The sequence below is a fragment of the Thamnophis sirtalis genome, unplaced genomic scaffold (genome assembly GCF_051295495.1).
Source record: "Thamnophis sirtalis isolate CommonGarterSnake01/CBP01778 unplaced genomic scaffold, rThaSir2_p1.2 scaffold_13, whole genome shotgun sequence".
In the NCBI taxonomy this organism is placed as follows: Eukaryota; Metazoa; Chordata; class Lepidosauria; order Squamata; family Natricidae; genus Thamnophis; species Thamnophis sirtalis.
Window position 1 is genome coordinate 8,916,044 of NW_028261393.1, and position 13,930 is coordinate 8,929,973.

At 39.1% G+C, this 13,930-nt stretch overlaps 1 protein-coding gene across 1 annotated transcript in view; it reads left to right on the plus strand.

Moving 5' to 3' along the window:
* Window positions 1–337: 337 nt before the first annotated feature.
* Window positions 338–13,930, plus strand: part of LOC148042997 (uncharacterized) — a 17,448-nt gene continuing 3,855 nt past the window's right edge. Inside the window, exons 1-11 of the mRNA XM_087727995.1 lie at window positions 338–443; window positions 1,268–1,294; window positions 3,270–3,296; window positions 4,701–4,763; window positions 4,943–4,969; window positions 5,341–5,367; window positions 6,242–6,268; window positions 7,462–7,524; window positions 9,305–9,331; window positions 9,739–9,765; window positions 10,538–10,564. Of these exons, the coding sequence (XP_087584121.1) occupies window positions 387–443; window positions 1,268–1,294; window positions 3,270–3,296; window positions 4,701–4,763; window positions 4,943–4,969; window positions 5,341–5,367; window positions 6,242–6,268; window positions 7,462–7,524; window positions 9,305–9,331; window positions 9,739–9,765; window positions 10,538–10,564 (399 nt within the window). The 5' untranslated portion in view covers window positions 338–386. The remainder of the gene's footprint in view (window positions 444–1,267; window positions 1,295–3,269; window positions 3,297–4,700; window positions 4,764–4,942; window positions 4,970–5,340; window positions 5,368–6,241; window positions 6,269–7,461; window positions 7,525–9,304; window positions 9,332–9,738; window positions 9,766–10,537; window positions 10,565–13,930) is intronic.

Here is a 13,930-nt window from a genome sequence, read left to right on the forward strand (position 1 = left end):
GGACAAAGATAAGATAAAGGATGAGGCCAACCAGGAAAAAAGTTTTGAACCACAAATGGCCTTTCAGAAATTTGGCCACTTTGCGTGGCATCAGATCAATTAGAAGGTGACCTTTCATCAATATTTTCCTGCCAGTCGAATTCATTATCAGAAAAATAATATAAAGGATAGACAAATGTTTCAGTTGGCACTAGATGCTTCCATTGATAAATTAATCCTTCTGACCTTTCTCAACTGATAAGATAATTTGAAGGTATCATCAATTGCTGCTTTCAGTTTGGGCAGTCTGGCTTGTACGGATATATCAATAAAAACCCATCCTCAACCCACCCATTCCTACTTAGGACACTTTCTCAGCTGGGGAACGAAACCTCCAGCTGAGAAAAATGAAGTTCTTCGTGGGGGTGGCCTTGCTGATTTCTGTGCTCAGCACAGATGCTCAGGTGAGACGAAACCTGCATTTTAGAAAAGGTAACATGAGGGTGGGCAGAGAAATCTCTGGGGGTTAATCCCAGACTAAACAGGTCACTCTCTGGTCCTACTGAAATCCTAGACATAACAAATATAGTTGTGTAATGCTATAAAGAGAAGAAAGGGACGTGGTGGCTCAGTGGCTAAGACACTGAGCTTGTCAATCAGAAAGGTGGGCAGTTCGGCGGTTCGAATCCCTAGTGGCACGTGACAGAGTAAGCTCCCGTTACTTGTCCCACCTCCTGCCAGTTTGAAAGCATGTAAAAAGGCAAGTAGAAAAATAGGGACCACTTTTGTGGGAAGGTAACAGTGTTCCATGCGCCTTTGGCATTTAGTCATGTCAGCTACATGACCACGGAGACTGTCTTTGGACAGCACTGGCTCTTCAGCTTTGAAACAGAGATGAGCACCATCCCATAGAGTCAGGAACGACTAGCACATATGTGTGAGGGGAACCTTTACCTTTTCCTTATACAAAGGAGATCTTGTTTGAAACCGATTCAAAAGGGAATTGCATGCATCTGTGAGTAGATCAATAGGTATCACTTTGTTGGGAAGCTAACAGCAATTTAGTCCACCTCAGTATATAGTCATGCTGGCCACATGCCCACAGAAGTGTTTTTGGACAACACTGTCTCCTGCAGCTAAGAAACGGAGATGGGCACTGGCCTCTGGAGTTGGTCATGACTGGACAAGGGAAACCTTTATCTTTACCTGACTATGTTTTATAATGGTTTGATTGTTAACAGGCTAAAACAAGATAACATAACGGGTGATTATTATTTTTCCCTTGCAGCAATATAGTTCAGATCTTCCACCACCAGTAAGTAAAATGCTTTCTTGTTTTAATGTATTTTGATACTTCTGACAGCTGTCAGAACTCAAGCTGGGAAATGAGATCACAAAAACACAAAGGGGTAGCCAGTTGGTCAAATCCTATCCGTCTTCCAACATGACACAGCCAAGCTTCATATTTCATACCTTGCTCACCCAAAGGCTGATCATGGTCAGAACTGATCCTAAGGGAAATCATTAGTTTCAGAACTTTAGTTTCCTACACAAATGAAATTAAGGACAAGCATATGGGAGTTCCTCTGAACCTCCTCACAGAAACTTATTTTTCTTTGTTGGAGAAAGAACAGGTTTATAAATGTATTTCTGAATTTCTGTAGGGAACCCTGGGTCCCAGGGCTACAGTGTTTCTGAAAACTATGATCCACCTGTAGGTCAGCAATTCGGTAGTTTGAATCCCTAGCGTCGTATAACAGAGTGAGCTCCCATGACTTGTCCCAGCTTCTGCTAACCTAGCAATTCAAAAGCATGTAAAAATGCAAGTAGAAAAATAGGGACCACCTTTGGTGGGAAGTAATGGTGGGTTTCAAAAATTTTTGGAACCTCTTCTGTAGGTGTGGCCTGCTTTCCGGGTCCACTGGTGGAACCTCTTCTAACTGGTTCGGTAGATTTGATGAACCGGTTCTACCGAACTGGTGCAAACCAGTAGGAACCCACCTCTGGTGGGGAGGTAACAGTGCTCTGTGTGTCTTTGGCATTCAGCCACATGACCATGGAGATGTCCTCAGACAGCGCTGGCTCTTTGGCTTTGAAACGGAGATGAGCACTGCCCCCTAGAGTCGAGAACAACTAGAACATATGTGCGAGGGGAACCTTTACTTTTTTACCCCGGGTTCTAGGGCTACAGCGTTTCTGTAATCTATGATATACAGTACCCTGAACCTGTACATAGAGTGTGATCAAAGCTTCCCTTCTTTTTACATGCATTGTTTGTGCAACACGCATACAAAAAAATAGATGGAGCTTTGATCACCATACCCCAAATCTTGACATACCTTGAAGATACAGTATCCGAGGTGGTGCAGGGGTTAGGGTGCAGTACTGCAGGCCACTTCAGCTGACTGTTATCTGCAGTTCAGCGGTTCTAATCTCCCCGGCTCAAGGTTGACTCAGCCTTCCATCCTTCCGAGGTGGGTGAAATGAGGACCCAGATTGTGGGGGCGATATGCTGACTCTGTAAACCGCTTAGAGAGGGCTGAAAGCCCTATGAAGCGGTATATAAGTCTAACTGCTATTGCTATTGCTATTGCTATCCATGCTCACAATTCACTCTACTGCATTCAAAACAGCCCCACAGCCCAAAAGAATGTTTTCATCCATTTCGAAGTCACTTGTTCATATACTGTATATTTTTAATTTAGAAATGATATACTTGATGCTTTTACTTACTTACTTATTAAGAAACTAATAAATGAAATAAACCAACATCTTTGGAAAAGATCTTTCTCTTTTAAAGCTTTTAAATTTTCCTTTTCCATTTTTTCCCCTTTCTTTTTTTCTTTTGTTGCTTAGTATCGTTTTTTTAGTGAGAAATTAACCTCTTAGATCTGGAAGTCTTGGTTAACACTTTAAAAAATATATGCCTGGCTCTGTGTGTGTATTTCACTTTCTCTGCTCCCCATTTTCCTAAATATTGTAGCTGTTTATGGAAAATCTTATCTATTTAGGTTAAAGTACTTCAACTCCATATATGTATATTTAATATTTCATTTTATTTATGTAAGAGATGTATCTGCTACCCATCACATACTTAAAAGAAACTCTTGGTTATATTAATTATCATGCAACAGAAACATAACAAAAGATTTGGGGGCATAAATATAATGCGCACAGATCCATGTGTATGTATATGCCTATATGAGAAATAATTTGTATTTTACGCTGATTAAATATCGCTTAAAGCTATTTCACCAAGAAAGAAATCCATGTTTTTCTTTTTTCTGTAGTGGATTCTGAGATCCTTTGACTCAACAGTGAGTATAACCTTTGCCTGTTCAAATTATACCTATTTGAGATAACCTTCTACATGGTTTTTAGGGCCCCATCTGCTCTGCTTCCACATCTGGGATAGATATTGTGAAGAGCAGCCCCGTGGAATCTTTTTCCATTTGGGTTTATAGATGGTTAAGAAGAGGCTGGACAATCATTTGTCTGAAATGGTATGGGAGTTCCTGCCTGAGCAGGGGGTTGGACTAGAAGACCTCCAAGGTCCCTTCCAACTCTATTATTCTATTCTATTTATTATTTTACTGATTAAATTTATATGCGGCCCAAAGCCCATCTCACACTTAAAAGCAACTCTCAGCTTCTTTAGTTTATTACAGAATTGAAATTTAAGAAAAGATCCGAAGTCCTAAATATTATGCACACTCACCAATATCTATGCATAGACTTATATATAGGAAAGAGAACCCGAGTTTCAACTTTACACATTTAAATCTGTATTAACACCATTTCACCAAGAAAGAAATCATTTTCTTCTTTCTTCAGTGGTCTTTTAGGCACTTTGATTCAGCAGTGAGTATAATGTTTGCCTGCTCATATTTATATCATTTGGAAGAACCGCCCCCAAACTTGTGGGGTTCCATTCAGGGGTAGATGATTCCAAATTTGAGGAAGATCTGCCTCGGGGGGGAATTGCTGTGAAGTGGAAGACGGATATGAGAAATTCTGAAAGATCTTATAACCAGTATAACCAAGACCCACTTTTACATGAAGAAGAGTAATGTAAAAACTAGTACAGGTAGTTCTCATTTAATGACGGGAATTGGGACTGGCAAGCAAACGGATTGCTAAGTGAAATTATATGCCTGGGACTATGATTTGAAATAAGACAATGTGTATTAACCACAACTAATGGCAAACATGTGGCGAAGAGAAACATGCAAGGAAGATTGTTAACACGGATGATTGCCGCAAAGCTGCATTTCATCCTTGTTGTAACTCACTGTCTAGTGAAGTCACCAAGTAAGGACTACCTGTAGCAATTTGTAAGGATAAAATCAGGCAAGATCCCAGTGTATGCTACTTATCTCTTTCAGAGGCAATGCAGAATGTAAACATTATTTATTAGTATCTGGGATATTTAAGGGTCTCGCCTAGTAAGGATATCAAGGAGCGTTCTCTCTCTCTCTCTCTCTCTCTCTCTCTCTCTCTCTCTCTCTCTCTCTCTCTCTCTCTCTCTCTCTCTCTCTCTCTCTCTCTCTCTCTCTCTCTCCCCTCCCTCCCTCCCTCCCTCCCCCTCCCTCCCTCCCTCCCTCTCCCTCTCCCTCCCCCCCCTCTCTCTGTGTGTGTTTAGTTGTGAGTCTCCTTGAATCCCTTCCCAGACTCTGGCTTCAGAAAAGATTGGTTTGTAATATAATTTTGAATTTCTGTAGGAGAACTTTGGCTTCAGGGATGAGGTTCTTTTCGGAAACTCCATTCCACAAAACTCTCCATCTGTGAGTATGATCTTCGGCACGGCCTTCTTATTTTCTTTGATTTTTTGTTGAAGAATAGGCACCCTGCCCACACAGGCTCAGTTCTGTTTCAATATGCAAGCTTGTGTATATATACCATTTAAACATCTATTAAAGGTATTTCATAAAGAAAGAAATCCTTGTTTTTCTTCTTTCTGCAGGGGTCTTTTAGACGTTTTGGCTCAAGAGTGAGTATAGCTTTTGCCTACTCGTATTATACTCATTTGAGAGAAACTATCTGTCCCTGAAAATTGTAGGCTTCCATTTAGTCTTCTTCCCAAATCAGGGATCGGTGTACTGTGAGTTGTCTACATATATATGGATATTTATTAGTTTATTTATTTAATTTATATCCCTGAAATATCATGCTTAAAAGCAGCCCTTGGCTTATATAATGTATTATATAACTGAAATATAAGAAAAAAATTGAAGGCATAAATATTATGCGACAAAGTGTACATAAACACATCCACATTTATGTATATAAGAGAGAGAATGCAAGCTTGCATTTATAACCATTAAAACTTTTAAAAACATTTGAACTCCCTTCTTTCTGCAGTGGCCTTTTAGACGTTTTGGCTCAGAAGTGAGTATAACTTTTGCCTGCTCATATTGTATTCATTTGAGAGAATCCCCAAAACTAACTGGCCTTGAAAATCCTAGGGTCCCATTCAGGGGTAGATCCTCTCAAATCTGGGGTAGGTGTTTTGTGAAGTGTAGCCTTGGGGGGGGGGTGCGTAGAAAGGGGGAGACAGTAATTCCTTGAGAATAGAGAAGGAAGGCAAACATCTGGAATATCCCCACTTCATTCCTTGCTGCTGAAGAATCTTACAATCAAAGACACTTTAAAAAAAAAACCATAATAAGAAAGTGAAAACCCCTACAATCCTATGGTCCCATTCAAGGAGAGATGAATCTAGTCCTGTCAACCTAGCAGCTGGAAAGTATGCAAATGTGAGTAGATAAATAAGTACCACTTCAGTGGCACTTATTTAATTAATTTATTTATTATGCTTCTGTGCATTCTGTGTGTCTTGGTCAGTGGTAGGTTGCAGGCGGTACACCTCCATATGGGTTAGCTTATATAAGTTATTGGGCAACTGAAATAAGTTTTGAGGACATAGATATCATGCCAGCACATCCATGATCGAGAATGTAGGCTGACATTTGCACCATTTAAAATCCGGACCCTTCCCACTTTCCCGGCCTTCCGTAAAGCCATTAAAACCTGGCTGTTGACCCCAAAATATGGTCCAGCCCCACTCAGAATGGAGTGCATGATGTGTTTTTTAAATCTATCTTTTCTTTCCTCTTCTTCTGTTTTTTTGATTTGCTGAATTGTTAGCCGCCCGGAGTCTCACGGGATTGGGCAGCATACAAATGCTATTAACTTCAAACTATTAAAACTGTTTCCTAAAAAAAAAAAAAAAAAACCATCATATTTTTTCTTCTTTTGGCAGTGGCCTTTTAGACGCTGGGGTTCAGAAGTGAGTGTTACCTTTGCATGCTCATATTATACCTGGCTGAGAGAACCACCCCCAAAACTATCTGACTCTGAAAATTGCAGGGTCCCATTCAGGAGTGGTGGGCTGCTGCGTGTTCCCATGGGTTTGGGCAATCCTCTAGCTAAGGATTTGCCCAGTTTGGCAAACCTGCAAATCCTACCCTGCCTGGCCCCTCCCACCCCAACCCTCCCAGGAGTCTCCACACAGCCCATTTCAGATGCCAGGTAAGAACAGGGCCTGTGTGGAAGCTTGGAGAGGGTGAAAAATGGGCTCCCGGAAGTTCTGGTCTCCAGAGGGTTCTGGAGCCCAGAGGAGGCTGTTTTTGCCCTCCCGGAGGCTCAAAAAAAGCCTCCGGAGCATGGGGAAGGTGAAAACGCCCCCCACTGTAATGCAGAAAGCCTACTAGGCTTCACCCATCATGGCCACGCCCATTCAGCAACCAGGCAGAGAGCCCATTGCTAAATTTTTTGAAGCCCACCCCAGATCCCATTCAGGGGTAGATCTTTAGGTAGGTACACTGTGAAGTATAGCCCCAGAGAATTTCCATAAAGGGAGACCTCAAGGTCAGAGAAGGAAGGCGGACACGTGGGATATCCCCACTTCATTCCTTGATGCTGCAAGATCCTACAACAGTTAAAATAAAAATAATGTGAAAACTAGTATGGGCAGTCCTGATTTAATGACCATAATTGGGACCTGCAAGTAAAATGAGAGCTAAGTGAAAAATCAGAGGACCAATGGACTATGCTTCCAGTTTTTTAATATAGGACCATGAATACAAGTAATGGTGAGCGTGAGACCAAGGTGCTTGAAAAGTTCTATATGCAGGCAATGATTGCAAAGCTACTTTTTCCATCATTGTTGTAACTCGCCATCTGAGGCAGTTGCTAAAGAAGTAACCCCTTAGCATCTTTCCTTACAGATGTTGTAAAGATAAAATTAGGCACGACCCCAGTGGGTGTCATTTACAGCTTTCAGGGGGAAAGAAATTGAAGATTCTAAATCTGATTTATTACTCTTATTTGAGATGTCTGTAAGCTTCGCCTGGGAAGGATATTCAGGCTCTCCGTGGGTGTGAATTTAGTGGTGGGGTCTCCTTAGAACACCCCCAAATATTTTGCCTTTTTTTGTTGCAGAAAAAAACTGGTTTGTAATGCATCTTTGAATTTCTATAGGGGAAGCCTAGCTTCAGGGACTTTCCTTATTTTGGAAAATCTATTCCACAGTTCCCTCCACCTGTAAGTATCATCTTCTCCATCATCATCATCCTCTTTTAAATGAGCCCATAATCTTTTGCAGGGTAGCATCTGGACAATGGAGCTGAGAGTTTATTGGCTGGATGCCCTTCCTGTCACCAATGCTAAGTCCCTCCTCCCCCAGCAGATATATTCTCATTGTGCCCAGAGAGAGAAATATCTGCCTCAACCTAGGATCAAACTCACAAGTCTCCTGATTGTGAGGCGAGAGCTGAACCTCTAGGCCACCGCACAACTCTTCTCCATGACCTTCTTAGTTTCTTTGCCTTTGTTGAGGAATAGGTTCCCTGCTTATACACTGAGATTCCCAAATCCTGTTCCAATTAATTCCCGTCTAGGAAGATTGTGGGTTAAGACAACCCCTTGGGAAAACCATGGAGAGGTTGATCATTATTACGAGGCCTAAACAAAAACCTCCAAACTGAGGCCATGATTGTGAGATCAAAGCTTTGCCTGGTTTTATGTCATTTTTGGTGGCGTATCCATAAAAAGTAGATGGAGCTTTGATTCACTGTTGGCCCCATCTTGGTTTTGTGGAATATACCCTGAGAATATGTTTGCGCACAATTTTCTACACTACATCCAAAACAGTTGGGCTTCAGACCGACAACCCAAAATAATGTTTTCATGCATTTTGAGGTCATTCATCCATATTTTATTTACTTACAACTATTTATTTACAACTATATTGGTTTATTTGGTGCATTTATTTACTTATCATTAATTAAGAAAATAAACTGTACCGTACTATACTCTGAAACAAGAACCTCTTTTAAAGTAGCTTGTTAAGCCTCCCAAAGACCTATTAGATCCCACAGACTAGGCCTCCTCCGAATTCCATCTGCCGGCCAATGTCGGCTGGCAACTCCCCGGGGGAGGGCCTTCTCTGTGGCTGCTCCGGCCCTCTGGAATGATCTCTCCGTTGAGATCCGGACCCTTACCACCCTTCTGGCCTTCCGCAAAGCAACTAAGACCTGGCTGTTCCGGCAGGCCTGGGGCTGTTGAATTTTCCAGCCCCATCCGAGGTTACGACTGTTGCTGTATTTTAAATTGTTTGTCTTTTTATTTTTATTTTGTACCCCCCTCCCCTTCAGATTGTTAGCCGCCCTGAGTCTCTCGGGAATAGGGCGGCATGCAAATTAAATAAAACCTGAAACCTGAAACCATCTAAAAATTTCTTTGTTTCTATTCTCCGTCTTCCTAATAGATAATTATAGAGCCACAGTGGCGCAGTGGTTAGAATGCAGTACTGCGGGCTACTTCTGCTGACTGCTGGCAATTTGGCAGTTCAAATGTCACCAGGCTCTAGCCTTACTTAATATTGTTCTTTGTGATATATTATACGCTTAGACCTGACAGGCAAGTTTAGCATTGAAAAAAATGTCTGCTTGTCTTTCTATTTCATTGTTTTTATTCTTCGACTTTCTAAATATGTATAGTTTTAGTGCAGAACACTAGGTATTTCAGATGTTTCTTTACATTTGAGTCTACACACACATTATTTATTACATGCATGTAGAACATATCCCACCATCAAAAAGAACTATGGATTTGTACAATTTATTGTACAACTGAAATATCAGAAAGATTATAGGGGTTAAATGTCATTCACACAGAGGTGCACACACACACACACACACACAGACACACCCCTATATATATGTTTGAATGAAAGAGAATGCAAGTTTCAATTTTATACTTTAAATGCCTATTGAAACTATTTCTCTAAGAAAAAAAATCCATATTTTTCTTCTTTCTGCAGGGGTTTTTAAGTCGCTTTGGCTCAGAAGTGAGTATTACTTTTGCCTGCTCGTATTATACTCATTTGAGAGAAACTATCTGACCCTGAAAATTGTAGGCTCTCATTTTTTCTTCTTCCCAAACCGTGGGTAGGTGTACTGTGGGCAGTAGCCTGTATATGCATTAATATTTTATTTATATGCCTCAAATCTCATGCTTAATAGCAAACCTCAGCTTGCATAACTTATTATATAACTGAAATATAAGAAAAAAAATGAAGGCATAAGTGTTATCCACATAAACACACAAATATCTTACCCCTACAAATATTATCTACATCCATGGATCTGCCTATATGAGAGAGAATGCAAGGCTGCATTTATACCAATTAAAATTATTAAAAACATTGGAACTGTTTCTCCAAGAAAGAAATCCATATTTTTCTTCTTCCTGCAGTGGCCTCCTAGACGGTTTGGCTCAGAAGTGAGTATAACTTTTGCCTGTTTGCATTTAACTTTGGAGATATTCTTATCTTTACTTTTAGGTCTCTCTATATGGCTTATTTCTTATGTTATTTATTCAATTTATACCCCGCCCATATCATACTTAAAAGCAACTCTCACCGTATGTAAGTTATTGTATAACTGAAATATAAGAAAGATTTGAGGGTGTAAGTACACACACAGACACACACACTCACACACTCACACACACACACACTCACACTCACTCACTCACACACACACACACACACACACACACATAGACACGTGTCTATGAATATGCTTAAATGAGAGAGAATACAAGTTTCAATTTTATACTTTAAACACCTATTAAACTACGCATGAAGAGATGGACCAGGGGAGGCTTGATAGTAGTGTTCCAATATTTGGGGGGCTGCTACAGAGAGGAGGGGGGGTCAATCTATTTTCCAAAGCACCTAAAGGCCAGACAAGGAATAATGGATGGAAAATGATCAAGGAGAGATTCAACCTAGAAATCAGGAGAAGTTTCCTGACAGTGAGAACAATCAACCCATGGAACAGAAGTTGCCTTCAGAAGTTGTGGGAGCTTCATCACTGGAGGCTTTCAAGAAGAGACTGGACTGCTATTTGTCAGAGATGGTGTAGGATCTCCTGCTTGGTTTGGGGTGGGGGGGTTGAACTAGATGAACTACACGGTCCCTTCCAACTCTGTTAATCTGTTAAACTATTTCTCTAAGTAAAAATAACCCATATTTTCCTTCTTTCTGCAGGGGCCTTTTAGACGCTTTGGCTCAGAAGTGAGTATATCTTTTGCCTACTTCTATTATACTCATTTGAGAGGAACTATCTGACCCAGAAAATTGTACGCTCCCATTTCTTCTTGTTCCCAAATCATTAATAGGTGTACTGTGAGCAAAACACCTGTATCTGTATATGGATGTTTCATATTTTATTTTGGCTTGGCTTAACCTTATGTTACTTATTATATAACTGAAATAGAAGCAAAAATTGAAGGCATAAATATTATCCACGTAAATGCACAAATATCATCCATACAAACATTAGCTACATCTATGGAAGCGCTTGAGAGACAATGAGAGACAATGCGAGGTTGCATTGATACCATCTAAAACTATTAAAAAACATTAGAACTATTTCTCCAAGAAAGAATTCCATATTTTTCTTCTTTCTACAGTGGCCTTTTAGACGGTTTGGCTCAGAAGTGAGTTTTGCCTGCTCATATTATACATATTTCTGGGAAGCCTCCCCCCCCCAAAAAAAATCATAGGGTCCCATTCAGGGCTAGATGCTCCCAAATCTGGGGTAGATACATTCTGAAGTGTAGCTTATAGGAATCTTGTTGTCTCTTCTTTTAAGTGTATATGTGACCATTTATTATTATTTATTTAATTGATATCCAGCCAATATCCGACTTAAAAGCAACTCGCAATGTGTATAAGTTATTGTATAACTGAAATATAGGAAAGATTGGAGGGTACAAATATACACACGGGCATGTCTTTGTGTATGCTTGAATGAGAGAGAATTCAGTTTCAATTTTATACTTTAAATGCTTATTAAAACTATTTCTCTAAGAAAAAAATATCCATGTTTTCCTTCTTTCTGCAGGGGCCTTTCAGACGCTTTGACTCAGAAGTGCGTATAACTTTCGCCTGCTCGTACTGTACTCATTTGAGAGAATCCCTCTCCCCCTAGATAAATAGCCTTGAAAATCCTAGGGTCCCATTCAAGGGTAGATTCTCCCAAACCTGGAGTAGGTGCAATCTAAATAAACTTTGGAGATCCTCTTGTCTTTACTTTTAGGTCTTCCAATTTATATCCTGCCCATGTCAGACTTAAAAACAACTCTCAAAGTGTATATGTTATTGTATAACTGAAATATAAGAAAGAATTGTGATCATAAATATGCACACACACACATGTCTATGTATATCAGTGGTAGTCAACCTTTTTATACCTACCGCCAACTTTTGTATCTCTGTTAGTAGTAAAGTTTTCTAACCGCCCACCGGTTCCACAGTAATGGTGATTTATAAAGTAGGGAAGTCACTTTACTTTATAAAATTTATAAAGCAGAGTTCCACCAAAACCCTATCCCCCATCATGAAAACTGGAATGCCCACTAGTGGGCGGTAGGGACCAGGTTGACTATCACTGATATTGTATATGCTGAAATGAGAGAGAATTCAGTTTCAATTTTATATTTTAAATGCCTATTTAAATTATTTCTCTCAGAAAAATAACCCATATTTTCTTTTGCAGGGCCTTTTTAGACGCTATGGCTCAGAAGTGAGTATAACTTTTGCCTACTCCTATTTTACTCATTTGAGAGAAACTATCTGACCCTGAAAATTGTACGCTCCCATTTCTTCTTGTTCCCAAATCCTTAATAGGTGTACTGTGAGTAGCAGCCTGTGTCTATATATGCATGTTTGATATTTTATTTTGGCTTAACTTAACCTTGGCTTATGTTACTTATTATATAACTGAAATAAAAGAAAAAAAATTGAAGGGATAAATATTATCCACGTAAATGCACAAATATCATCCACGCAAATATTATCTACATCTATGGATATCCTTATAGGAGAGAGAATGCAAGGGTGCATTTATACCAATTAAAACTATTAAAAACATTAGAACTATTTCTCCAAGAAAGAAAAACATATTTTTCTTCTTTCTGCAAATATTATCTACATCTATGGATATCCTTATAGGAGAGAGAATGCAAGGTTGCATTTATATCAATTAAAACTATTAAAAACATTAGAACTATTTCTCCAAGAAAGAAAAACATATTTTTCTTCTTTCTGCAGTGGCCTTCCAGACGGTTTGGCTTAGAAGTGAGTATAACTTTTGCCTCCTTGTATTGAAGTTTGGGAATCTTCTTGTCTTTACATTTGGGACTCTACATATGGCTTATTTCTTATGTTATTTATTTATTCAATTTATACCCTGCCCACATCATATTTAAAAGCAACTCTCAGAATGTATAAGTTATAACTGAAATATTAGAAAGGTTTGAGGATATAAATACACACTCACACATGTCTATGTATATGTTTGAGAGAGAATGCAAGTTTCAATTTTATACTTTAAACTCCTATTAAAACTATTTCTCTAAGGAAAAATAACCCATATTTTCCTTCTTTCTGCAGGGGCCTTTCAGACGCTTTGGCTCAGAAGTGAGTATAACTTTCGCCTGCTCGTATTATACTCATTTGAGAGAAACTATCTGACCCTGGAAATTGTAAGCTCCCATTTCTTCTTGCTCCCAAGAAGGTGTACTGTGAGCAGTAGCCTGTACCTATATATGGATGTTTAATGTTTCATTTTGTCTCGGCTTATGTTACTTATTATATAACTGAAATATAAGAAAAAATTGAAGGCATAAACGCTATCCACGTAAATGCACAAATATCATCCATACAAATATTATCTATATCTATGGATATCCTTATAGGAGAGATAATGCAAAGTTGCGTTTATACCAATTAAATCTATTAAAAACATTAGAACTATTTCTCCAAGAAAGAAAACCATATTTTTCTTCTTTCTGCAGAGGCCTTCTAGATGGTTTGGTTCAGAAGTAAGTATAACTTTTGCTTCCTTGTATTGAAGTTTGGGAATCTTCTTGTCTTTACTCTTGGGACTCTACACATGGCTTATTTCTTATGTTATTTATTTATTCAATTTATACCCCGTCAATATCATATTTAAAAGCAACTCTCAGAATGTATAAGTTATAACTGAAATATTAGAAAGGTTTGAGGATATAAATACACACTCACATGTATATGTTTGAGAGAGAATGCAAGTTTCAATTTTATACTTTAAACACCTATTAAAACTATTTCTCTAAGGAAAAACAACCCATATTTTCCTTCTTTCTGCAGGGGCCTTTCAGACGCTTTGGCTCAGAAGTGAGTATAACTTTTGCCTGCTCGTATTATACTCATTTTAGAGAAACTATCTGACCCTGAAAATTGTAAGCTCCCATTTATTCTTGGTCCCAAACCATGGGTAGGTGTACTGTGAGCAGTAGCCTGTGTCTGTATAGATAGATGTTTATATTTTATTTATTCTCCTCAAATCTCATGCTTAATAGCAAACCTCAGCTTATATAACATTTTATAACTGAA